The sequence below is a fragment of the Rhinolophus hipposideros genome, assembly GCF_964194185.1.
Source record: "Rhinolophus hipposideros genome assembly, chromosome: 23".
Classification (NCBI taxonomy): Eukaryota; Metazoa; Chordata; class Mammalia; order Chiroptera; family Rhinolophidae; genus Rhinolophus; species Rhinolophus hipposideros.
The window spans coordinates 24,085,659-24,113,401 of NC_138069.1; the positions used below are offsets into that span (position 1 = coordinate 24,085,659).

Consider the following 27,743-nt stretch of genomic DNA (forward strand, 5'->3'; position numbering starts at 1 on the left):
TCAAGGCACTTTCGGATTCAGAGCACTTGAAGGAGAGGATCAGTCTTCTAAGTCTTAGAAAACTAGAAGCAGTGGGTAGAAATTCCCAGGAATGTGGGGTCCAACTCCTTGGGAGGAAAGACCTGCCAACTGATCCAAGATTCAGGGGCCCAGTTTGACAGGCAGTGAGTGTTTCATTGTGGGAGGTATGCAAGCAGAAGCTAATGTTGGTAGGGCATGTTGGAAAAACCATGCAAGGATCTGCTGGGGTAAGGGTCCTAAGGGAACGGATGCTTATATCCATTTTGATTGTGACTGGAAGGGGTCCTTGTCCCTTTCCAGAGACAGAAGTTAGTCCTCAAAGGAGTCAAAATTGGGATTCAGGAGACTTACACCCTGGGGTATGGTTGGTGGGAATGTAAATGGAAAACAGTGTGGAGTTTCCTCAAAGACTTAAAAACATGGTAATAGGATCCAGCAATCCCACTTCAAGGTGGATAGCTCAAAGAATTGAAATCAGGATCTTGAGGAGAGATTTGCACTCCTGTATTCATTGCTACATTATTCACAAAAGACAAGACCTGGAAAGAACCCACATCTCCACTGACAGATAAATGGATAAGGAAAAGGTGGTGTATACATACAGTGGAATATTATTCAGCCTTTAAAAAGAAGAAAATTCTGCCATTTGTGACAACATGGATGAACTTGGAGGACATAGGACATTATACGAAGGGAAATCAACCAGCCACAGAAGGACAAATACTGCATGATTCCCCTTATCTGCAGTATCTAAACAGGAGCAGAGAGTAGAAAGCTGGTTCTAGATTTCTCTGGTACCACCTAGAGCCTATAGTTAACAATACTTTATTGTGCACGTCAGCATTGGTTAAGAGAGTGGATCTCATGTTAAGTGTTCTTTCCACAAAACAAACAAACAAACAAAACAAAACAAAACAAACAAAAAACCAAAAGAACCCAAAACAAAGGGGTACCAGGAAATTTTTGAAAGTCATAGGTATGTCTATTACCTTGATTTTGGTGATGATTTCAGGGGTGTATGCATATGTCCAAAATCACTGCATTGTATACATTAAATAGGCACAGTTTTTGTGCATCTATTATGCCTTGTTTTTTAAAAACATTTTCATTCCGATCCTTGGCTTGCTATTGATTTGTGTTTTGACCCTGGATAATTCACATACAGATGTTTCTCTGACCTCACACCCCCACCCTACTTTTTATCTAGTACCTGGTGTGGAATAAGCACTAGCAAAGACTTGTTGAACAAATGAATGAATAACTTGGATAGAGTCTGAAGTTGGATTGGGATCAGCGGGCTTCAGAGTTTACATAAACCTCCTAAAATTACATTCACAATTGTGTGCATATAATTAGTTAATTTTTTTTTCTGTGTAGAGTGTCTAGAGCTTTACTCACCATCACCGTAATTTATGGAGGATTAATTATGATATTCTAAGGTCGTTACATACCTTATCACATTTAATCTTCAGGAACCATGAAAGAGATTGGATGGGCTGCTAATTCCACTGTACTAAAGTGGAAACTCAGGTTTGGGAGTGTCGGGACTTGCTTAGGGTCACCTGCTGGATTTGAACCGGGGTAGATTCATCAGACTCCACAACCTGAGTTCTAAACCACGGTGATAAATTCCTACAGCTTCTCAAAGAGATCTGTGACTCCAGGTGAAAAAGAAAACATTGTATGGCCCTAGAGTTTGATTTCTCTGCGGAACTGTGGGGAATGGGGAAGAAATGGATGGAGGTGGAAGAGAAAGAAAGCCAGCCAGAGCCCACCCAGCAAAGGGTGCTATTTAGAGCCGCCGGAGCCCCCAGAAAGGATGATGAAGGGGCGGGCTGGGAAGAGCAGTTGTAACAGAAGCCCGGGGAGGGGGAGGGGGCTATCTCCTCCCCCGCCCCTGCTGCCTCCAGCTCACCCTGTCGCCTGATGTCTAAATAAGGCTTAGAGACACATTCTAAGCAGCTAAAAATAATCTCCGGCTCCCCCTCCTGCCCTTGGGCTCTGGCGACCTCCCCAGCCCGGTCAGGGCTCCCCTTGGCAGGACCTGCTCCCTGGGGCACGCCCTCGGAGCTATAGAACCAGGCCCCACTGGGGACCCCAGGGTTCTGGTGGGAGTGCCTCCTACTTCAAGAAGAGCTAGACCAGGAGTCAGGATGCGTGGCTCCTACTCTGGGCCTTGCCCTAACAAACCTGGACAAATCCCTCTTTACTCTGAACCTCAGTCTCCCAATATGTAAAATGCGGATGTTAGAATAATGATGTACATACTCTGGCATTTTTGAATGAAGTGTGAATCCCACACTCTGGGATTGAACTTCAGAATTTGCCCACTGGGGTTCTTTAGAGTACATCTGTCGGCAGACTTATTTTTAGCTCACGCAGTTTTTTTATAATGATCTGAGTTAGCTGCCCCTCTTTAACGATTTAAAGAATTCACATAAAAGTCTGAATTTCCAATCTCTTTTGGAAAATCAGATCTGTCCACACCGGGCCATTGTGTCTGGTAACTTGAACCTGAATTGGGTAGCGGCCGCCCCCTGCCGGCATTATGAATATACTACAGGTGGCAGGCGACACCCTCACTCACGTTTCAGCCCAGGCCTGCAGGCAACCATGTGCAAGCAGAACGAACGAGGCCGCTAACAGAATGCTTTGTAGAATGTAAAGGGCCCCGTGAATAGGGTTTTGATGATGGTGCTGCCTAGCTGAAATCTGGCTAATGCATTGTTAGCCCCTGTCCTGGGACCCAGGTCCCCAGTCCTGAGAAGGGACAAGATCCTCATACCCTCACTCTCATCCACATCCCGGTTGGGAGTCATCAGACAATTAATGTCCTCTTAGGCATTCTCTGGGCCTCCGGAGAAGTCAACGGGATTGTCCTTCGTTGGAAAATTACTAGCAGAAACAGCCAGGGTCTGTTGAATTGAAATAATCCTTGAGAGCTACTTTAGAGGCCAGCAGAGGGGGCAGGTTAGGGAAGGAAGTGGGAGCGAGGAGGGGTAAAGAAAAGGAGGGCAGAGCTGTTCAAAGAACAGCATTCCGGTCAGCCTGCTTGGATTCACCCAGCCCCTGTAGGGCAGCTCAGTGGAGCTGGACACTTTACAGAATCAAAGATGCTGCATCTGGATTGATGTTCAGACATCATGGAATCCATCGCACCTCAACATGTGTTATAGGGTATAGGGGCGGAAGAAATTTTCCTCTACCCTTCTAGGTTCTCTTGGCTGGTCTTATCATTAAATTGCCGTTAGACAGAATAAGAGAAAATAACCAAATTTAATTACATATATATGAGGAGAAAAGTCATTCACGGGACGATAAGAGCAGATGTTGAGTAATTAGGTGTTTGTCCTACCCTACACATAGATTATAAAAAGTTATTTCTGGTGGTAACTCTTATTATGGCCAAGGCCCCAAATTTAAATTCTTGAAGGGAGATGTAAAAGTTTTTCATGAGCCCCCAGGGTCTTGATTGCCTTCAGCTCAAAATAACCCACGTGTCAAAGTACCACTGAGCATCAAAGCTCTAGGCAAAGGCTCTAATAAGATGAAACTCTTTGGGAAATCAAAGTGATGCAAACTTGTACAGAGGCCTCCCCTTGGGCCCTCAGACTGAGGCTGGTGGGGGAGGCTGCTTCTGGGGCATCTTCCCTCAGCCTGTTTGTCTTGTTATACCAGTCCAGCCCCTGTACCCCAGGGCACTGTCAGGCTCCACTGCTCTCAGGTTTCAGATGGGTGAGGTGCGAGGTGGGTGGTGCGCCTGTTAGCTCTGCAGTCATGCTGGAGGATGGGGCCCTGAGCTGGGAGACTAGAAACCTGGGTCCTCATCTTACCTCTGCTGGGTGGCCTTGGGCTTCAGTTTCTTGCTCTCTAAAATGGGCTAATCAGAGGGGGTTGAAATAACTTCCAGTGTTCCTTCCAGTTTTATCCATATATACGCATTCTCAAAGTCGAAAGGGACCTTGGGGATCATCTCATTTGACCTTAACTTCCTACAAATAGGGAAACTGAGGCCCAGTGAGGTTAAAGGCATTGCCTAAAGTCAGAAATACAATGACCATTTAAACAAAAATTGGGCTTTGTTAAAGAACAAAACTTTAGCAGAGTAAATTTGAATATCTAATCGGCATTATTAAGTGATTCATGAAAATGACAGCATTCTAGTGAGTAGAAAGGTGCTTCCCAGGGATTGTACAAAATGGGAGGTTTTTATGGGCAAAAAGAGGGTGGGTCTAGGAAGTTAAAAGAGGATTATTTCAGGCAAAGACACCTTCCTTTAGGAGAATGCAGGGGGTCTTATCAGGCAAAAATACCTCAATACTATTGACTAGGAAATTCCAGGCTGATTAAAACTCCACTTTTGAAAAAGGCTGAAACTGCACTTAGGTTAGTTATAAAGTTTTGGTCTGGTGACATGGCAAAAGAGACTCCATTTTGACTGTTTTTGTAAGAACTTTAATGGAAAATGTTTCATTGTCTAGAGAATACTCTTCCATATAGCTGCTTCTGATTCTGTGATGGATTCTGTGCCTTCCATTCCCTCTGAAGCACATAATTCATAAGAATAAAAAATAACATTTGCCTATACACATGTAAATTTTTGTCCTGTGGAGGTTAAATTGACTTCTGTCCCCTGTTATGGAAAAGGCCAGTTTTGTCTCCATTTGCGCATTTATCAACACTCCTGATCTATAACCATGTTTGTTCTTTGGAGTCTTCTTTACACTGTTTGTACTACCTCACATATTCCCTCACTGAAGGAGTTAAATTAAATCTCTGATGTGTGCTCATTTTATATCTATGAGAGCTGTGATTTTTGCCTTCTGTTAAAGAGAAAACCACAGACCCAAAATGGTGTCACTTGTGCTAACGCCCATGATACCAAACCTAGATCTAATACTTGACCTAACTGTTGTTCAAACTTTCCTAGAAATACAGTCTTAATCAGTCTGAAATTTCCTGGTCAAGAACCAGCAATCTGTTATGTGGGCCCTCTCCATTCCCCACAGAAAGAAGAGGCATTCTGCATGATAAAAACCTTGCCATTCCCTTCCCCCCAAAAGAAGATGTCTTGGTCTAAAAAATAATCCTTTAATGGCTCCTTTGCCCTACCCTTTTTCCTATAAAAACCTATCATTTTGTACAACGCCGCAGAGAACCTTTCTAGTTGCTAGATGGGATGCTGCCCAATTTATGAACCACTTAATAAAGTCATTAGATCGTCAAATTTACTTGGTTGTATTTTGTTTTTTAACACTTCATTTTGAAAATTCGCCTATAATAAAAAGAATAGCCAAGATTTAAAACCAGATGTCCAGACTATATTTAGGTTGAAACCCCACAGAGATTAGGTGGTAACAAAGTGTTCTTATGTCTACATTGCATCACCTTTGAAGGGGTTCAGAACAGGCCTCCCCCAGATGTGTTATTTACATGTGGACTATTTTGAGCTGAAGGCAATTGAGACCCGGTGGGCTCACAAGAAACTTTTACCTCTCCCCTACAGAATTTAAATTTGGAGCCTTGCCCATAATAAGCATTATCACCAGAAATAACTTTCTATGGCCTATCTATAGGACGGGGACAAACACTTAATTATTGAACATCTGCTCTTCTAATCTTGAGAATGATCTTCCTTCCCCTCAGAACCCCAGGCACCTGACCTTATCCTGAGCTCAGAATGTCATATTTTCCTCATATTCTTATCTGTCTCTGAACCTCTCATGTATGTGAGGTCTCTGACTCTTTCATGTATGCAGGGTATGTGTGCACCTATTGCATGCTTTATATCACTGGATGTCACTTGACTACACATTTTAAGAAACTGGGATTAAAAAAACACCAAAACAACCATTGCTTGGGTCTCACCTCCAGTGATTTAGATGTAATTGGTCTGAAGTATGGCCTGGGTATTGGGATTTTTAAAAGGTCCCCAGAAGACTGTCGTGTGTAGCTCTTCCTAGAAACCATGGCCTGATGGTCTTGACCATGTTTAAATTTCACATTGGCTCCGACCCCAAATGTTTCTCATTTCACCCGAGGATGGTCAAAATCCACCTTCTAAAACAGTTCTTATCAGACTCAAGAAAACAACCCACTGTACTTTGAATGAGTTTAACCTGATTTCTTGTTTTCCGGTATTATTACTCCTGGATAATATCTTGTTTGTTTCTTTAGTTGCTGATTACTCTTCTTAAATAGACAGTAGTCTTTGTGGGGTACTTGATGGGGATAGGGCCTTTATCTTGTTCAACTATTGATTCTATAACTATTTGTTGAATGAGTAAACAGCTTAGTACTGGGAGGTAATTGTATTATTATTATTATTATTACCCCTTATTTGGCAAACAAGGAAACTGAGGCCAGAGGGGTTAAGGCCCCTGCCCAGGCTCTCAGAGGATGCAAGCCTGGGCCTGCCCTGGCATGGAACAAGTACTCTGAACAAACCACTCACTGTCCTGTTCTCTCTTTCATCTTGGTTATGATGTTGGTTTCAGGTCACTCTCTGTGACCTTCCAGAATTTCCTCCAAAGCCCTTCAGCTGGAGATGTCAGATACTCTCATCTCCAAGAAACGTGCCCAACTCACAGAGAGGTCCTCCAAGTTTGCTTGGGTAGTAAAAGGAGCATTAACCTTTTACTGCCCAGGATCATGTGTGAAGGAGTGTGCCTGAGGCTGACAGACGGAGTATTTAGGAGTTTGGGGGGAAGGGGCTAATGGGATGGAAGGTCTTTGGCAGGTGCAAAGATGGAGAAGGAATGATGCTGGGAGGAAGGCTGTGCAGTCTCCTTCCTGTTTCCCAATGAGGCGCCAGGGCATACCAGTGTCAGCATCCGGTTCCCCCACTCACCACCCACGCATCCCCCAAGGAGCACAGCCACTTGGACATCACGCATACTACAGTGGGATTAGCCTCAGGAGGAGTGAGTTCTAGAGCGTTCCACTTCTGCTGTGTGACAATTGGGCAAGTCTTCTTCCTTGTGGGGCCTCAAATTGCACTTGCGTGTAATGAAGAGGTTGTGCTAGGAGATGAGAGAGGGAAGAGCTTATCAGAGTGGGAGGAAGATGTGCAATTTTAAAAGCATATTAAAAGAACAGGTAATTAGTGAACAGTAGTGTACCAATGTCAGTTTCTTAGGTTTTATAAAAGTACTCTATCTTGCTGTTCACAATGAGAGAAGCTGAGAGATGGCTCTGTACTATTTTTGCAACTTTTCTGCTAGTCTGAAATTAATTCCAAAATTAAAAAAATATATATATATATTTTTAAAAGATGATTAGGTTAAGTTTCAAATTCTACTTAGACATTCAACAAAGATTGATTGTTACATGTCAGGCACTGGGTACACATTAGTGACCAAAAGTCACGGTCCCATCCCTTGTGGGGTTTACGACCTGGTGATAATTTGGCAGGAATAATATCCCGATTGCTTCTTTAAAGCAAACCTCAGCTACAAAATATAGTAAACGAAATCTTGTCTGATGAGGTTTATAAGCAGAATCCTGCCTCTCTCACTTCCCAGGACTTTGGCAAAGCTCACTTCACCGTGTATAGGTTCCCTCGGAGGTAAGATGGGGCAAAAATCTGTTCCCTCAAAAGTGCTTGACAGTGCTTAGCCCGCATTAAAACACACACTAAATGTTATTTTCATTAGGATGAGAACAATTATTTAAAAACATAGTGATTCGTAAAGCCAGTATGGAGACGCAAAATATCGACAGGAAGAGTGACATTTCTGTCAAGGACTCGGATGTGAAAACAGAAATGTCCTTCCAGCTGTGAGCATCACGGCGTGAGTTCATAAACGGCAACTCCGGCCCCGCCCCTCGCGCTCCGGCCCCGCCCCAACCTCGCGCTCCGGCCCCGCCCCTCGCGCTCCGGCCCCGCCCAACCTTGCGCTCCGGCCCCGCCCCTCCAGCTCCGGCCCCGCCCCAACCTCGCGCTCCGACCCCGCCCCAACCTCGCGCTCCGACCCCGCCCCTCCCTCGCGCTCCGGCCCCGCCCCTCTCCGCACTCAGCTCCGCCCTTCCCTCCCGGCCACCCTCTCTAGCCCTCAGCCCCGCTCCTTTTCGCTTCCCGCTCCGCCTTCGACCCCAGAACGTGGGGGTTTGACGCCCACGCTGGTGGGAGGGGCTTACAGAGGAGAGACCTACAGTGATTCTCGGCCTGGAAATCCCAGATCCCGACGCGGCGGGGCGAATCTGACCGTGGCCGAGCTCAGCCTTGTATAACAATGCACAGCTTTACACAACCGACGCAGACAGGCTTTTAAAGGCGCCGCCGCTGGCCCCTGGCTTTGTAATTATCTTCGCGCAGACCCACCTTTTGCAGCGATGCCCCTGATGCGGGCTCCGCTCCTGATCGCCCTGGGCTTGCTTCTAGCTGGCCCTGAGGCCCTTGCAAAGGTCTTACTGGAACAGGTAAGTGCCGCTCTGCCAGGAGGCTGCTGCCAGCATCTTGGCCCAGCTGAGGGCGTGCAGGTCCTGATGGGGTATGGGGGGTGGCTACTCTGGTCTCTAGAATTCCTTCTCTGCAGCAGCAGCGCCTCCCAGAGTCACTCACTTGGGACTCTCAGTGGGTCTTTTCCTTTCTCCCGGTTGTTTCTCCATGTAGGGGAGGAAGAAGCTTTCCTCTTCTAGGAAAGCTTCTAGGTTCTGTCAGTTGGTCTAATAATCAAATCGACATGATGGACAAGGGAAAATAACAAAATGTAATTACATAAGTATGTAGGAAATGTGCCAAAGTGGCACATCTTGGGGAAGTCTATTCTGAATCCCTTCGCCCCTCTGCACAGTGAGGGTGGTCTATAAGACCTTATTCGGCTCCAGACCTGTTTGGAAGGTTTAACCTCACTCATGTACTCTCCTGCCCTCTTTCCAAATGTCTGCGTGAAATTTTGCAGAATTGGAAGACGAAGGTACTGTTTACCTGCCCACCATTTCCACCCCTTGCAAAGGCCTGGCACCCATCCCTTCTCTGTACTTCTCCGTGGGTTGGCCTGTCCTGATGCGTGGGTGGGTTTGAAAGGCCATCCAAGCCAGAAGGTCCAGACTTGTTCCTCTGGGGACAGAGATCCAGCCGTGCTCTGGTTGTGAGCCGTGGACAGGCTCTGGCCTCCAAGCTTGCCCTTTTACTTCTCCCTCACCCCAAGCTCCAGACCCTGGGGAAAGGGAAGTTCTGTCATTCAGAGACCAGCCACCTTGGAAATATTTGCCTGAGAGTGAGGAACAGTGTGGTATAAAGGGAGCAGGAATAGGACAGACCTGGGAGGCGTGGCTTCTGACCCTGTCTCTGTCTCTAATCCATGGGCATGGCCTGTGGGCTCCTTGAGTGCTAGTCTCTTCATCTATAAAATGGGCATGATGTTGCCAACCTGCATTTCTTGTGGGTTGTGGGTGAAGGGAAATGCTTTCGTGGATGGAAAAGCTCTAAAATCTTAAATAAAGTGTGACATTAGCCAGTGGGCTCAGCCTTACCCTGCCTTTGGGACAAGGGGTCTGTTTTATCTATTGAATGAAGAAGCCAGGATCTTTGGCTTTATTTTTCCAGAGGATTCAATTTGTCCCTGAGTGTGGGTTGAGAATGTTTCCTTGGCTTCAGGTGTGACCACTATGAGGTGGAGTTCGGCTAAGGCTCAAGCTTGCCCTACATCCCCATTCTCCTTCCTATATGTCTTGGCCATCGATGCCATTCCAGACCATTCCAGAGGGTCTTAGGTTGGCAGCTTTGGAGAGGCCTTGAGACATCATAGAGTTCCCCCACTTCACTCAGGCCCATAGTGGAGGACAGGGTACTCACCCAAAATTACACAGCAAGTGGCAGCTTCGATCCTTATCTGTTATCATCCAGCTCTTCTCTGTACTCATGTGGTTCAAAGCCCTGTCCCTGAGATCATGGGCCAGATGAAGGCTTTGGGGTGAGGGGGGTGTTTGAGCATCCAGAACCCCGAGTTCCAGTTCCTCTTCTCGTATTAACCAGTCTCAGGATGCCGGGCGGTGGTAAGGATTAGAGAACGGGGGAGAATGTCTAGCCTTGTGCTAAACATACAGACTCTGAGACGGTATAATGACTGCCATGTATTGTACATCCTGTGTGCTATGTGTTAGGTCATGTGCCTTTTTCCTAATAAACTTTCTTGGAGAAGTGATTTTAGATTTACAGAGAAGTTGCACTGATCGTACTGAGATCCCATATACGCCTCACCCAGTGTCCTCGAAAGTTAACATCTTATGTACCAGATGCACATGTCAAAACTGGAAAACCAGCATTGGTACATTCCCATTAATGGGACACTAGACTTGAGGGATTTGACCAGTTTTTCCAGGAATGGCCTCTTTCTGTTTCAGGATCCAATCCAGGTATCACATTGCATTTGTTGTCATGTCTCCCCAGTCTCCTCTGGTCTGTGACAGTTTTTTAGTTGAGTGTTTTCATGGGCTTGACAGTTTAGAGGAGTTGTGACCTATACTTTCTGTATACTGTTTCCCCGAAAATCAGACCTAGCCAGATCATCAGCTCTAATGTGTCTTTTGGAGCAAAAATTAATATAAGACCCGGTCTTATGTTAAAATAAGACCGGATCTTATGTAATGTAATGTAATGTAATATAATATAATACTGGGTCTAATATAATATAATACCGGGTCTTACATGAATTTTTGCTCCAAAAGACGCATTAGAGCTGATGGTCTGGCTAGGTCTTATGTTCGGGGAAACGTGGTACAAATGCCTCCCTTGTACAGTAGCCCTGTGAGAAGATAAAATTATGCTCATTTGATAGACGAATAAACTGAACTTCAAAGGGGTTTACTTAGCCATGGTCTCAGCTAGTGAGATCAGCTGAGGTCTGATTTGAACCCAGGTCTGGAATTTGTACCCACATTTCTGGCTCCAGAACTGTGCCTTTCCCCTCTGCACTATGTTGCCCCATGTTGCCATTTCTTGCATGTTGGGATAGCAAGTATCTGGTGCCAGACTTGGTCCTTAGCGGGCATTGCTAATCTATACCTCCTTTTCCGGGTGCAGAATTGATTGCCACAGAAGCCTCTGGTCATGCATTGGTAAACAACCTTGTTTTGTCTCCCCCAGGGCCTGGGGGGAGGGGGAGCTTTGGAGAAGGGAGGGGATTCTTCAGTTCCAACAGAGTACTCTGGAGGCTTCCTCCAGCCTGGAATCATTCCTCAGTATGAATCAGGCTCCCTTAGAATCTGTGACTGCAGCCCCCCGAAATGGCTCGTCCTCCGACCTACCCTCCAGCCCAACTCTTAATTCCAGGCTCTCTCACTTGACGGTCGCCTCCTCGTTGGTCTCCCCACTTCTACCTGTCCCGCTCCAAGCTGTTCTCAGTCATAAACTAGAGCATGTCACTCTCCTGCAATGGGGTTCCATTGCACTTACAGAAAATCCAGCCTCCTGACAAGGCCCTGCATGAAATGACCTTGCCACCCCTCCACCCTCCTCTGGGCAGCTCGTCCACTGCATCTAACACACTGGCCTTGTAGTGCCAGAGCAGCTAAGCTGCTTCCTACCACACGGCCTTTGCGTGTTTTCCCTCTTTCTCATGGTACTTACAGGGCTGACTCCTCATCCTGCAGGAGTCTAGCTTAAGTATCGCTTCCTCACCATCCTATTTAATACTGGACTTCTGTGTTACTCTCAGTCTTCCTTTTTGTTTGTTTCCCTGTGGCACTTAGAAACCATAGTGGGTAATATGTATTTACATGAGACTGTGAGCGCCTCAAGACAGGGCAGGAACATTTCTAACTGTTTACCACTGTTAACACAGCACTTATCCCAGGGCCTGTGATCATAGCTCCATAAATATTTGTGGAATGAAGGTTAAAGGATTCATTTATTGACTCCTGTGTAAGGGGCCCTAGGGAATATAGGGATGAATTGGACCCTGTCCTGCCTTTCTTAGTCATGGCACAATGTTTCATTCCAAGGGACAGAAACTCATTCCAAGAAGCTCAGGTAAAGGTAAGTTTATTCCAAGTATACAGGAATCTCATGGAGCTGGTGGCAAGAAGTGGAGGATGGGAAGCCTAATGGCTGTTCATTTAGTGAGCCAGCCCATGCTTTGGGCCTGGCATTGTGTTGAACTTTACATTCATGCTCTCACCCTCACAATCACCCTGAGAGGAAAGGATAAAAGCCTTCATTTAAAAGTTGTGGCAACTGGGGCTCCAAGGAGGAAACTGGCCTATATAATCACATGATATGGTGGCTGAGCTATGATTTCAACCCACGTCTGTTGACTAAAGCCTTGATGACACCGTATCTCCAGCCAAAGCCATGCCCTTCACTGCCTATTTAGATAGGGGTCGGCAGGGGGGAGGTGACTCCATCTGTTCTTTTCTCCATAGCCTAGCAGAGCCCTTAGTTCTTGTCTCTTTGGCTTGGTCATGGGTCTAGGAGTTCTAGCCCCATCCCAAAGCTATGACCCAATGACAATGCAAATCCCAATGTCCCCTGAGTGGTTTTGCCTCCATCTCAATTCCCAAATCAGAGGCAGAGAGAATCTGTCACGTAAGCAGCTTGGGTTAGGTGTTCCCTTTTGGCCTAGATGGCTGTGGGTGTGTTGATGCCTGGTCCTGTGACCAGCTTGGGAGTGTGGGACTGGTGGGTTTTCCTTTTAAGTTGGGATGTGCATGGTGGCTGTGCTGTGTCTCACAGGTGGCCTTAGGGGGCTGGGAAAGGTGTGAGTGGGTGGGCAGTCTGCACAGTGTAGGAAGTTTGATCACAGACAAGCAGACAGGGTTTCGTGGGAACACGGAGTCAGTGGTCATGTATAGCTGGACAAGATGGTGGAATCAGGAGACCTCGGGGTGAGAAGTGACTCAGCAGAGGGGAGGAGGGTGGCTCAGGTGGGGGCAGGGCACGAACAATGGGATGGGAGGAAGAAAGCACTAGTTAGGATTGGGCAAGTTCATTCAGTGGGGATGGTGTACCAACAAGTGGCTCACCGGGGATGTTTTCGTGTGTGTGCTAGTCCCTTCCTGGGTTAATCGTCCACCCCTTGAGGGTGGGGTTTTGCATGTTATGTTTCCCACTGCGTTTTGTGTTTCCTGTTGTTCCTGGCCCTGAACTGGGGTGGAAGGAATGGGGTGTGTGATGGGAATGAGGTCCTGGGTATGGCTGCAAAGGGGAATCCTCCAGGAGTTTCCCTCTAAGGAAATCCAAGACTGCAGAGGGGAGGGGAGGGGAGGAGGGAGGCAGGAGATCGGGAAGGCACCCACCAGAGGCAGACATGGTTAGTCTCCTGTCTGCAAGCTCAAGGTCCGGTATACTGTGCTTTATAGTTCAGCACCCTTTTGGGAGATTATGTCTTTTGAGTCTTTTACTGTAGTCCTGCCTATGAAATGAGTAGGACAGTGTTTTATCCCAGGTTTACAGATGAAGCTCAGAGAGGGTAGGTACCTCACCCAACCTCACACTGGTCAGTAGCCTGTTCTGTTGATTCTTCTGATCTGTGAGAATTCCTTTGGTCAACTTGTCTCTTTTCTTGCTGCCATGATTATCCGTCGCCACTTCAGTTCAGTAGCTTTTCCTGGGAGAACTGTGATGAGGGGAAGGACCCTGTGGTGATCAAAAGCCTGACTGTGGAGCCTCACCCCATTGTAGAGCCTGGAAATGTGACTATCAGTGCTGAGACGCAGTCGCGTATCCCCATCAGTGCTCCTCTGAAGGTGAGTCCAGGGTGGGTGGCACTGGTGAGGTGCCGGAGGGAAGGAGCCCTGGGCCAGCTGGCAGGGGCCCTGAGGGACGTACGCTCAGGGAACTGTGAAGAACTGGCATCTCAGAGCAGCAAAGGAGGTATGGGTTGGTAGACGGGTCCTCAGGTTCAAATGGACCAATTCCTTCATAGGATTGGAAGGAATCTGATGTCAGCCCAACAACTTATTACTGAGGACGCGAATGACTGATTTCCTTGCCCCTGGGAGTGCTCCAGCCTCCCAGACAGGACGGCGCAGTGCTCACTGTTGTCTGACAGCTCCGCTCAGGCAATTTGGTGTTGGTAGCGTTGATATTATTCATTATAAAACAGACATATCAATCAGCAAGAGATAGGTAGTCAACTTTAGAAAATGCAAAAATGGTCAAAATGAGGGGGAAAATAAAAGAAATAACCTGAAGTCTCACTCCCTAGTGATAAGGACTAAGTACTTCGAAGATTTTGAAATGCTAGTGTTTGGAATGTTCCCCCATCCAAGCGCACGTAACATACATATTCATTTTTAATGGATATGTGTGAAAATAATCATATGTGTAAATGGACTCCTGTAAACTAACTCCTCACGACATAGCTGTTTATATAACCAATGGGTGCTGACTCCCTAAAGAATTCTAAGACTGTGGTTCTGTGGAGGGGAGAAACAAATCACATTTGATTATTAATGTCTGCCATGGGTACAGGAAAGGACATGGTTCCATGGGTACAGGAAAATTGGACACGTACCACAGTATTGTCATTTTTGGATCAAAATATCTCCAAGACCCTAACCAATTAAAAATTCTGTGGTTGAAATAAAATTCTGACCTTTTAAAGAGGCAGGGGAGCTGGTATGTTTTCCTTGGAATTTACACTTTCTCCAATTCTTTCTCACCAGATGGAATTAACGATGCAGAAGGAAATGGCTGGCTTCTGGGTCAAAGTCCCGTGTATGGAAAAATTCGGTAGCTGTACCTACGAAGATATGTGCAATATAATTGACACTTATGTTCCCCCTGGAGAATCCTGCCCAGAGCCCCTGCACTCCTATGGGCTTCCTTGCCACTGTCCCTTCAAAGAAGTAAGTGCTTAGGGAAGGAGAGCATTATCCTCCATGGCTGGAGTAAAGGCATGGGGTTTAGAGAAAAGCTCCTTGGGTTTTCCCCCTGCATATCTGGATGTCTATGGAAGGATGTAAATTGGTGTGATCTATGCTGAATTGCTTAGCCTTGGGGGGCTCAGTTTATTCATCTGTGAAATGGGAGGCTTGAACTTCGATGTGACCTTCAGTGCCCTTTAGCTATAACATTCCATGCTCTGCAGTGCTGTGGCAATCTCTAATGTCCTGTGAGCCTTAAGAGAATGGGAGGAGGGTCCCATCAGTAGACTTCCACTGACCTGTGATCCACTGGCTTTTCCACAGGGCACATACTCCCTGCCCAAGAGTGTTATCACCCTGCCCCCGCTGGACCTGCCCAGCTGGCTCAGTACCGGAAACTACCGCATCCAGAACATCCTAAGCAGCGGCGAGAAACGTCTGGGCTGTTTCAAGATCGATGTCTCTCTAGCAAAAAATGCACCACCAGCTACAGCAGAATGAAGCAGTGTGAGGAAGGCATCCCTCTTCCTCTGTCTTGCATTTGCCAAGGCCAAATTCTGATTCCCTGTCCCCCTGCAAGCCCCTTTCTACTGATGACACTACCCTTGCTGAAAATCTTTTTGTGCCACCTCCATTTGAGGTGTGGGCAAGCAGCCCTAACCTAAGGGAGCACGAGCTTGGTGGTTCTCGATCGCCCTGGACAGCTACTGGGCTGGCCACTTCATTTTCCTCCTCACCCCCAGGGCTTTCTTTCTAACAGCCTAACTCATTTTCCATACCGTCAGGGGGCAGGACCAACATGTTCTGTGAGCCCAAGTCCAGGTTGACTCCGTCTTGCTCCCCTGAAGTAACTTTATGATTTTTTTCATTAAAATGTTTTTTTCTTTTTAACAAAAAACCAGTGTATTAACAGTTTTCATTTTACTCCAACCCTCTCTTACAATGAAGGGCCTGACACCGTCTGTTCTCAGTCTATTCCTCCATGAAAGTCTATGATTACTTTAGTATTCTTTTCTAGATTCGCCCAGTTAACAGTGGTGCATAGCGTATCTTCCTGGAGAGGCAGGGCTTGTGATGTGTGTGGGGGGGGGGGCTTCACTGGGAGAGAGATTTAAGAATGTTCTCTGTGGTTAAGACAGTTTACAAACTCAAGTGCCTGTAGGGCCAAACACGAGACATAAACGAGCAGCAAGGACCACAGGGAACGCATGTGTCTTCCCTTTTTCCTTTTCATAACTGCACATATGCACTGATATGAGGCAGCCGGTGCCCAGCCTCGATTTGGGGACGTAATCAGGGACGATAGGGATGGGGGTGAGTTAGAACGGGCACATACTGTTTGTAGGGGGCACTGATCTCTAGATATATAGCCAGTTAGTGCCACATGAGAATGTTGTGGGCCCACTTTGCCAAGTAGTCTTGTTTTTTTTTTTTTCCTTAGAGAAGCAGGAATCCAGAGTTTTATATGAAATCTTATAATGTTTAAATATTGGCAAGTAATTTTTTAAAAAACTGTGTGGGCCAAAGGGGCCACATAGACTTGTCAGTGGGGAAATTTGGCTTAGGGTGGCCAGTCTGCGACCTCTAATGTAAGAATGTGCATGCTTTGTTTTTTCAGTCTCAGGACAGTTCCTCTGGCACCGTATGTCCTTCCACAGAGCCACATCTGTAGTGTCAGACCCCCAGAGCAGGCCCTGCCATAGAGATGGCCTCTCAGAGCTGTGAGTGCTCTCAGCCTCACTGTGGCACATGCTCAGCACAGGACCGCCAGCAGCTGCTCTGGAGTGGGATCACTGCCTGGGTCTGTCCGTTGTCCTGTCCTCCGTGACAACTTACTGACCCACCGACCAGCTCTGAGTTCTGAGCTCATTTAAAGCTTGGAATAGCAACATAGTCATGTGCCACTTAATGATGGGGATACGTTCTGAGAAATGTGTCGTTAGGCAATTTTGTCATTGTGCAAACATCACCGAGGGCACTTGCACAAACCGAGATGGTCCGGCCTCCTGCACACCTAGGCTGTGTGGTATAGCCTATTGCTCCTCGGCTACAAACCAGTAGAGCACGTTACTGTACTGACTACTGCAGGCAGTTGTGACACAGTGGTCGTATTTCTAAACACAGAAGAGATACAGTGAAAATACTCACATGCTTATGATGATGGGTTGCACATTATGGTTATGATGTTACTAGGCAACAGGCATTTCAGCTCCATTATATTCTTATGGGACCTCCTTCATACGAGGTCTGACCTTCATACCTGGACCATCGATATACAGCGCGTGACTGCAAATCTTTTTAACTTGCTGAGAATTCTTCCTTTGCCTTGGCTGTGTATTTTTTTTTTTTTTTATTGATCACATCTCAGGATTTCAGGAGCTTTTATAGTGGGCTGTTCCTGTTGGAAGGCTCTGCTGCAGTCGTGCAGACGAGCCGAGGCGATGCCAGGGAGTGACCCTTGTTTCTGTCTCACGAGCTGCTTGTTATCGCTGCTTCATTCAGCCTTGTCACCAACCAACTGGGTTCACTCCTTTGCTTTCCCATCACAAGGTGACCTCTCCAGCTTTTGTTCCCTTCCTGGATTTTCAGCCTTCTCGCACAGTCATTTTTCAGTTCACATCCTTGAATGTAATCTCTGGCTCACTAATCTTTTTATGCCCTGCCATGCTCTTGGGTCAGCTGCTCTTCTGGGTCTCGGGGGAAGGCGGTGAGAGATCTCAAATCACAGGGCAAAGTAGACTTTTTAATAAATGGTGCTGAGTCAACTGGCAAGTCATTTGGAAAAAGTTGAAATTAGATCCATATTCACACCATATGCAAAAATAAACTCCAAATGGGTCCATGGTCTAAATGTAAAAAAAAAAACACAAAACAAACAAACAGAAAAAAACATACAAATACCAAAACATAGAGGAAAAATCCAGAGGTAATAAAAGATTGATACAGGGTGACCGGTTGGCTCAGTTGGTTAGAGTGCTAACACCAAGGTTGCCAGTTCGATCCCCACATGGGCCAGTGAGCTGCGCCATCCACAACTAGATTGAAAACAACGACTTGACTTGGAGCTGATGGGTCCTGGAAAAACACACTGTTTCCCAATATTCCCCAATATTTTTTAAAAAAATTGATACATTTGACTACATGAAAATAAAATGCTTGTCAAGAAGAAAATATTTGCAGAATATCTCAGACAAAGGGTTAGACACATACATATACATATGTATATGTATGTGTGTGTATATATGTGTGTGTGTATACATACATATATATATATATATATATCAGCTGAATTTGGCAAGAATTGACATTGACATCTTAACCATATGAGTCTTTTGAGCCATGAACATTATGGGTCTAAGAGACAGAATTATACAAAAAGAAATACTCGGAAGAGTCTCACCCCTTCATTCTTTATATCCTGCTATTACTTCCCCCTTCTTTCTGTTATATTGCTTCCTCCCACTGTAAATAACTAATCTCATTCGTTTCTGGTTCATCTCTATTTTGTACAAATGAGCAGATACATATATATTTTCTTATACCCTTTTTCTTTCTTTCTCCACGCTTCCTATTGCCAGGAGTGCCCTCCTCCTTCCGGGCTGATGAGTAAATTCTCACTCAGTCTTGAAAGTTTAGTAGTGCATGGGGCAGTGGGCACCCTGTGCATGGGTCCTGACTTTTCTTTCCACCAGGAAGAGGTCATATTCTACACTTTTCATAAATCCGATTATTTAGTCATCGGGGACAATGCTTGGCTTCCCCAGAAAGCACTAAAGACCATGCACTCGGACCTCACATTAAGCTTACCATACTGACACCTTCAAATGTGAAGACAGCTGTACTGAAGAAGAGCAAGAAAGTCTCCCAGCTTGCCATCAAAGGGAGGCTGCCGGGATCTGGAATCCCCTGAAAGGAAGGAGAAGAAGGGCATCAGCTCTGCCATGTCGTAGAAATCATCCCAAATTTTTGCCTGGTGGAAAGAGCCCGTGTTAGGAGCCCATGCTATGAGCACCTATGAGATATCTAGAGCGTGGACAGCCATCTCATCTTTTAAAAAGTTATTTATTTTTATTGTGGTAAAATACACATAGCATAAAGTTTACAATTTTTAACCGTTTTTAAATGTACAGTTCAGTGGCATTAAGTACACTCAAATTGTTGTGCAACCATCACCACTATCTATTTCCAGAATCTCTGCTTCATCCCACAATGAAACTTGGTACCCATTAAATAATAACTCCCCATTATCGAGCTCCCTGGTCACCCCTATTCTACTGTCTCTATGAATTTGACTATTCTAGGTACCTCATGGGAGTGAAATCATATTTGTCTTTTTGCGACTGGCTATTTCACTGAGCATGTTGTCTTTGACGTCGATCCATGTTGTAGCACGTGTCAGAATTTCACTCCTTTTTGAAGGCTGAATAACATTCCATTGTATGTATTTACCACTTTTGTTTATCCATTCATCAGTCCATGGGCATTTGGGTTGTTTCTACCTTTTGGTTATTGGGAACCCTCTCATCTTTAAATGTAGGGAGAGTGGAACCCAGGAAGGAGAGAGGAATTGCTTGAGGCCACTCTCTAAGTTAGTGGGGCAGTCCAGATAAGAATCCAGGTCTTCTGTTTTCCAGTTCTCTAGCCTTTTTCCCATCACTTCTCTCAAGAGCTGTGTAGTCTACTAACGGGTACAGCAGCTATCACGGATGTAATAAGAGCAATCGACTCTTAGGGTGGGCAAAACAATGAGTCCCCAAAGATGTCCACGTCCTTATCCCTAGAACCTGTGAATATATGTTATGTTACATATGGAAAGGGAGAATTAAGTGTTCAGACTGAATTAAGGTTACTAATCAGCTGAACTTAAAATAAGGAGATTATCCTGCATTACCTAGGTGGGCCCAATATAATCAAAAGTGTCTTTAAAAGAGAAGAGGGAGTCGGAAGAGAACCAGAGAGAGATGGCAGCATGAGAAAGCCTGGGCCTGACATTGTTGGCTTTGAAGATGAGCTAAGGCATATGGGTGGGGAAGCCTCTAGAAGCTGCAAAAGACAAGAAAACAGATTCTCCCCACAAGAGTCCAGAAAAAATACAGCCCTGCTGACAGCTTGATTTTTAGCCCAGTGAGACCTCCAGAATTGTAAGATAAATGTATGTTTTTTGAAGCCACTAAATCTGTGGTAATTTGTTACAGCAGCAACAGGAAACTAATACAACCACAATGACTTTCACATTCGAAGAAATGAAACCATAATGGTAGAATTTCAGGATCTGCGATGATAGCATAGCCTGAGCTTGTGAGGCAAACAGAGTAGAATTAATAGAAAAATCACTTTCTGTTTATCACTTTCCTCGTTTGTGAACTGAGGATAAAGGTACTACTTCCAAAATAGTATTATTGTGGAGGTTCAGTGAATTAATACATGTAAAGAACTTGGAACCCAGGTAAGTCAATTTCCCTTATCATCCCTGTATCCCTTATCCACCTACTACTGTTATAAGTTTTGTTGGTTATTTGATCCAGGTTTATCTCCCCAAGTGAATGTAACCTGCATGAAAGCGGACACCCTGTCAGTTTTACGTCCCATTGAATCCCCAGCCCTTTGCACAATGCCTGGGTCACAGAAGGTACTCAGTAACTATTTGTTGAATGACTCATTGTTATGCAGTGTGGCAATGACGATGGTGATGGTGACCACAACTAGCTTTTCTATCTTGTGGGACAGAAGTGTCCACGGATATGACCTTAGCAGGGGCTGCTCCGAGCAGTGGGTCACCTTCCTCACCTTCACCTGCCCATAATGATAATAACCCTCCCCAGGGGTCCCAGAAGCCCCAGACACTGACCGCTTTCTCTGGTGGTTGTAGGCACAGACGTGCAAGATATGCTCAAAGGTCAGAGCGACGCTCCCCAACGTGGTGATGTTGGCCAGTGTTGAGAAGATGGACAGCACCTTGAGGTGCTGGATAAACGCTGACAGGATCAGGAAGGGCAGGACGGTCAGCATGTAGACGCGAATATCCAGGATGGAGGTCAGCACCGGGATCTTCCTGGGTGGCAGGTGTTTGCGGTCCCGTGGGCTTCTTCCACCATCTGACGTAGAGTGTAATGAAGGGTAGTACAGTTAGGCTTGCCCAGAGTAAACACAGGATGCCCAGTTAAGTTTCCATTTCAGATAATTAACAGATGACTGTTTAGGAAAAGTATGTCCCAAATAGTACACAGGAGACACGCATAGTCATAAAAACCAAAAATTGCTCCTTATCTGAAATTCCAATTTAACTGGATGTCATATATTTTTATTTGCCAAATCTGGTACCCCTAGCCCATGACAGTGCCCACGACAGTGACAACCGGAAACTCTTAGAATCATAAAATCTTAAGGTTGAAATGTCCTTTTGTCAATCTAGCCCACCCTCTTCTTCCCTACCAAATGGTTTTCTTCCAACCAAAATTTCCAATTTTGAAAAACACTGAACTTTAGAATCTTAAGTATAGACCCGGAGTCGATGACACAAGAATATCTTCTTCCTTATAGTGAGAAAAAAAATGGGTCACTGCAAGTTACCCATTATTACTGCCCCATGATCTCATCTGATAATCAGAGTGGCCGCTCATCAGGAGATCAGTGACCTCCTGGGAGTCCCAGGTGAGGAGCTGCCGCAGGTATCTTGGCAGCCACGTGCTGACTCACTACCTCCTGAGGGACTCCGCTGCGAAGGCTGAAAAGGTAGGTGCTTGATGGAATCTCTGTCCCACCCCTACTGCTGTCTTTGTCCTCGGACACATTATTTCATCTTTATGAGCCTTGGTCACCTCCTCTTCCCAGGATAATAAAGACCCACCCTGCCTACCTCTCACAAGGTTGAGAGGATCAGAGGGGCTAAGACATAGAAACGCATTTTGTACAACATACACTTTTTTTCTCAAGCAAGGGAACAACCTTCATGTTCCTTATGAGGGGGAGGATTAAACAAATCCTCCACACTGGTATACGTCCACACTGGGGAACACCGTAAGCCTTAACAAATAATGAGGGAGCGCTCTATGTCCCAATGTGGGAAGAAATTCGACATGTTGTTAGATGACAGAGCAGATTTCTGAAAACTATTCTAATGAATGTACAAGAAAATACAAAACCAAATGTATATTTCCATTCACACACATGTATTTATATCCACTGACATGCAGAGAAACACGTCTAGAGGAACACTGACTAACTAGATAGCAGGAATTACTTCTTGGATAAAGACTGGGAAGGGGACGGAGCTGTCAGAGGAGATACTCATATTGTTTGATAGTTTGCAAGAACATATTCATTTAAAACCTGGGTAACTAGAAATAAAGGAGAAACAGGTGCGGATTCCTGTTGGCTGTTGTTGTTGTTGTTGTTATTACTGCTACTGTGACACCTATGACCACTACCTTCTCCACCCCGAGTGGGTCCTCAGCCAGGTGTCTGGGCAGGTTTCCAGGCCATACATCATGGCCTCTTCGTAGTTCACAAACGTCTTTTGCAGTCTAGAGAAAGGACAAAAAATGCATAACTTAAAATATTCCTGTTCAAGTTACAATTTGTTCCTGAAGTGAGTAATTTTTATATTTGTGTGTTAACATGGAGCATTCTGGTAATTTTCTAGCAAGGACATTACTAAAATATTTTAGAACAGTGCACTTTTAGAACTTTCAGGGAACTTTCAGGGGTCTGCCCTTTCTCTCTCTCTCTCTCTCTCTCTCTCTCTCTCTCTAGTCTTTTTAAACAAATATTTAAGTGGACTTTAAAAAAGTAAATAGTAGCTGTAGCTGTGAATTGATTAGGTCTGCAAACCAGGAAAGAGGGGATGTGAAAAGTATGAGGTGTGCACACCAGGTCATGGGGGTGAGGAAGTAAGGGAAGAGGGGATGTGGGTCTGGCCAAGCCATGATTCTGTCTTTTCTGGGCTTATGTTCTCTGCTTCCCACAGCTGAAGGTGTTGGGACATTTCAGAAACCTGTCCTGGACCAGATACCATGCAAAGGTGATACTTAGGCTCTTGCCCAGCAGCCCTGTAAGATGTGCCACCTGAGTTCCTACCTCTTGTCCCTCTTCCCTACCTAGGGGGCCCTTCCTGAGGGTGGGGAAGGCCCTGCTGAGCAAGTGGGAGCAGCAGCAAGTTACAGAGGGCTCCATTCCCGAGGTTAATTGCACGCCTGAGGGGAGTAGCTGGGAGAGGGACAAGTCCTCAGATGTGTCCGGTTTAGACCCCAACATGCCCGCTCAGATCGCTGGGAGACCTTGAGCAAATCTCTTTAGATTTCCGGGCCTCCGTGTTTTTGATATACAATCTGGGTTTTGGGGAGGAGACAGTGAGAGATGGATGTGGAGATGTGCTGGGAAGGTGGCATGATCCTTCTATTTTGATTATTACTCGTTTGCTTGGCATTTCAAATACAAAGGAGGTCACATTGCATAGGAGTGGCAAATAGTAGTGTGAGGGTTACGAATTCAAAAGCTGTGGGGACCAGACAGGTATCAGGAATATTGTGAGATGGGCTGGGTTAAGATGGAATGGGGAAGAGTGGAGATGGCGGCCAATACTCTGGTACTCACGCTGTCCTAAGACGGGGTGACTAGGACTTGGCTCCAGCTAAATGAAGAGGAATGAAGCCCCAGAGGTGCCAGATTGCCTCACTGGCAAGAAGAAGGTGGAGATCTTTTTTTTTCTTAAATGAAATCTCCACATTTTTAGACATAAGCTAAAACAAAACAAAGCAAAAACTGTGGAAGTCCCCCAAAATATATCTAAAGGCATAGTTAGCTCTTCGGTCATAAGTCTGTAACCTCTATACTACAAATAAATGAAAAACAAGTCATCCAAAAAAAAAAAAAAGTCAGGAAAAACCTACTTGGTGCTATAATGGTCCCAGCAGGCTTGAGGGAAAAAAAGATTTGCAAAATGGTTAGAGTGGGGTCAGACAGGTCTTGGAATACCGGCTCTACCACTTCCTAGCTGTGTGACCCTGAGCAAGGCATTTAACTCATCTAAGTCTCAGTTTACTCACCTGTAAAATGGGAATAATAATAATGCCATAAAAGTTTACTGTAAGGAATAAATGAAAGAAGAGTTGCAACACCTTTGCCACGTACCTGGCACAGTGTAATTGTGCAATAAATTTAATTGCTGAATGAGTAAGTGCTCTTAAAAGTGTTTTGTGAGCTGGAAAGTGCCGTCCACAAATTAGGTAAGACGGATACATGTTCCAGACACACCTCTTAGGGGTTGATCATTTGATTTTATGAAAAGTTTCATTTAATATCTCTACTTGGACTTCTGAGGGCTTTCTGCACTTCTGCAAGGACCCGTTTGGACATGCAGGACTCGGGAGCTGTGAAGAGAGAGCCACCAGGTGGTGAGAAAACAGGAATTACCAACCACCATGCATTGCTAGTTTATAAATAGGAAACTCTCAGCATTGTTGGTTTTCATTATCTTCTCTTTGCATTGAAGTTTCAAAAATATAAACAGTGAGTAGCACATGTGTTCTTCCTTAATGACTGAAGTCATTGTTGTATTTTTTACTTTTAATAAATTGTCCCCAAAAGGGTTTCCTTGGAACAAATTATCCTTGCAAGGTAATTTGGAGATAGGGGAGGGTGAGGGTGGGAAGATTAAGAGGAAAGACATCCCTAAGTATCTCGCCTATACTCAGTGGTTTATGGAGTATGTTTGCATGTTTTATCAGTTTGATCTTTCTAGGCTCAAGGAGTGCAGAAACTTGACAAAGTCATCCAGCAAGTTAGCAACACAGTGGGCCTGGACCTAGGAGTTTCCAGGTGGGGTGCTTTATCACCCCCTCTGCCGCCTCTGTAGAATTTAGAGCAGCAGGGGTGGCGGCCTGAAAAAGTGGCCAGTTAATTGGGTCAGTTGTTAAAAGAAAACTCAACACACCCTCAACTGGGGCTTGGCATCGGGGTGAGAGAGAACCAGGACTCTCCACTCTGACTGAGGTGACGAGCACAGTTCAGCAGGATGACCCTGCAGGGCACGGTGAGGACCCCAGTGGCCAGCAGGATGATAGGACCCACCGCAGGGCAGAGGAGAGGTGGGGATGGTGAGTCACCAGCTGATTGTGCCCACACCCGGCCCTCTCCCAGCCTGGGTGCTGGGGCCCCACTCGTAATAAAGTTGCCTCTGGGATGAAAGCCCCTGCCAGACTGTCCTTATGCCCCTAGATGGCCTGGCTTGACGGCCCTTCTTAGCATTGCTGCAAAGTGACTGCCCAGTCTCTGCTCGGATACTTCCAGTGACAGAGCACTCACTCCCTCCCCAGACAGCCCGTGCCTTTCCTCATCTGCCTAGAGTCCTGCCTTCCAGATACTTTGTCCCTTTTTCACACCCCAGGCCTCCCCTCCTCCAAGATACCTGAACACCAAGGCTCCTCTTAGAAATTGGTTCTCTTCCTCTAGTATGGGGTTGTCAAAAGGGGCACTCGTGACATTCTGGGCCAGAGGCTTCTTAGTTGTGGGGGCTCTCCTGTGTGTTTTAGGATGTTTAGCACCATCCCTTGGAATCCACTCACTAGGTGTCCGTGGCATGCTCCCCCGTTCAACTTGTGACAACCAAGAATGTCAATGTCATTGAGGGTGTGTGTGAAAAATTGTCCTCAGTGGCAAATCACTGCTCTAATATACCTAATTTTTCAATATCCCTTTTATTTTTTTAAATAAAAATGATACCGTATGTATTTCAGGCATACAACATTATGACTTGGTAAACATATACATAGTGAAAGGATTACTATAGTCAAGCTAATGAACATATCTTTTCCTCACATAGTTTTCCTTTTTTTGTATGGGTGAAGAGATTAAAAAGAAGGGCTCATTATTAATCATAATCTCCCAGATGTGACCCGGAGGGCACAGAGTAAAGAGGGACTCTCTTTACCTCCTCTGTTCTGAATACTCATGCCTTTAGTGATGTGACCGGAGATAATATTTTCTATCACATAGAAATAAATGAGAGAGCAAGAGCACCACTAGATTCCACTTGAATGTAGCCTCTATACAGCAGAGACTTTTTAAAAATCTTATTTACTTCTATATCTCCAGGGCTTAAAAATGCACATAATAGGTGCACAATTTATATTTCTCAAATGAATCATGGTCAGAGGTTCTGGTGGAAGATGGAGGGTAAAGAAATCACCTACGGACTCTTAGGAAGCAAAAAATCAAAGAATAAAAGAGCTATCTTAAACAGCAACAACTATACTGGCAAAGATAATTTGGCTGAGGGCAGCATGGTAATAATACTCTTCAGAAGTTCTAGAACCCTGAAGATTCCATAGAAGAGAGTCCCATCTCTAGGTTAGAACTACAGGTTGGAAGTCACGTCAGGAGAAGCCAGGGTCTCAATATGCCTTCTTTAGACATGGGGACCATTTACTAGGACTGGAGAGGAGAAATTCACTTCAGGTAAGTGGAAATCATGTTTGGCATCAATTCAACTCAATAGATGTGAACTGGGACTTCCTGTGTGCCAGTCTCTACAGCAGGTATTGTGGGAAGGTGTAAAGGTAAATCACAGAGTTCCTGCCCTCAGAACTTTCAGGTAAGGGAGGAAGATAGGAATATTTAAAAAGAGGCATCTCTCATCTTTGTAAGTGCCGTAAGAATTCCAGGCGAGGTAAATATAATTTCTAGAAAAACAGAAGGCGAAGGTGACATTAACAGGAAACAGTCCCGTTTTACAGAGGAGGGAGAAGGGAACCGCATAAGAAGAGACAGAGATGGGACAGCAGGGAGTGTGGGGGATTGGTAAAGCCTGGCGTTATCTTCATCTCCCAAGCCGCTTTCTCACAATCAAGTAAATGGTTTGAAACAGGACCCACACACGCAAGCACTCCAGGGCCCAGGCTGCTAACGGAAATGAGTGACATGGGCTGGCTGTACTCCTAGGCAGGGGGGAATGCTGTGGCCAAGCCCCCTCTGTACCAGTTTGTGAGGATGGTGGGTCTTGAAGAATCAGGGCGCGGTGGGGGAGTTGAAGGTGGTGAAAAGGTACAAACTTCTGGGCATGAGATAAATAGGCACCGGGGATGTAAGGTCCAGCACGACGACTGTAGCTAACAACGCTACGGGGTATATTTAGAAGTTGCAAAGAGTAGATACTAAGAGTTCTCAATGCAAGTAAAAAATATGTACGTTTTTATAACTATAGGAGGAGATGGACGTTAACTAAACTTATTGTGGTCATCATTTTGCAATATATGTATATCAAGTCATCATGTGGTGCACTTTACACGTATACAGAGCTGCACGTCAATTCTATCTCAACACAACTGGGAAAAGAACAATGCCCTCTCCCCTCCAGGCACACTCCATCTGGCTCCAGGTTGGCCTCTGTGGACTGATGCCTGCAGGCACATTTCCCTTTGCAGAGGGTAACCCCAAACTGCCCACTGATAAGCAGTGCAAAGGCCTCAGGGACCCACCGCTCCATTCCCCCAAGTGGGTAAACCTACTTCTCATCACCAGGTCCCTCTTACCAACAAGCCAGCATTTTTGATGGGCAGCGGAAGCCCCAGGGGTCCTGTGCCAATGTTGCATTTCGATAAATGGATCAAGGTTTGCATCGTCCTATGAGGGGAGAGCAGGGAGACAAGCGGACCTGTTAGTGGCAGGGAAGGGTGGCCCAAAGCTCAGCCTCCTTCCAGAACCTTCAGCACGCTCTGTTGGAAAGAGGGGAAAAAACCCAGATGAAGTGGACAGTTCCCGGGATCTGTCCTGAACATCAGATCCAGAGCTGGTGCCAGTTCAGGTGGCTCACCAAATATTTATCACACACTGAGCTCTACAGACTAACGTGGATAATTGCTGCAAACTGGGTCGTTCCCTAGTACCAGTTTACTAATGAATGAATTCATTGAATG

The 27,743-nt window shown here is 45.6% G+C and overlaps 2 protein-coding genes across 2 annotated transcripts; one reads left to right on the top strand and one right to left on the bottom strand.

The window, feature by feature from the left end:
- Window positions 1-8,046: 8,046 nt before the first annotated feature.
- Window positions 8,047-17,601, top strand: GM2A (ganglioside GM2 activator). The gene is made up of 4 exons (XM_081035777.1): window positions 8,047-8,442; window positions 13,558-13,710; window positions 14,632-14,814; window positions 15,157-17,601. Exons 1-4 carry the CDS (start codon window positions 8,356-8,358, stop codon window positions 15,331-15,333), a joined length of 600 nt encoding a protein of 199 aa, XP_080891903.1. The 5' UTR covers window positions 8,047-8,355; the 3' UTR covers window positions 15,334-17,601.
- LOC308491591 (proton-coupled amino acid transporter 3-like) lies at window positions 16,866-27,446 on the bottom strand (the record flags this gene model as incomplete). Its single annotated transcript, XM_081035427.1, is given in 8 exon segments — window positions 16,866-16,946; window positions 18,640-18,738; window positions 20,710-20,891; window positions 20,894-20,927; window positions 21,831-21,837; window positions 22,260-22,355; window positions 24,806-24,900; window positions 27,360-27,446. Coding segments are annotated over 8 exon segments (681 nt in total).
- Between the last annotated feature and the right edge of the window lie 297 nt (window positions 27,447-27,743).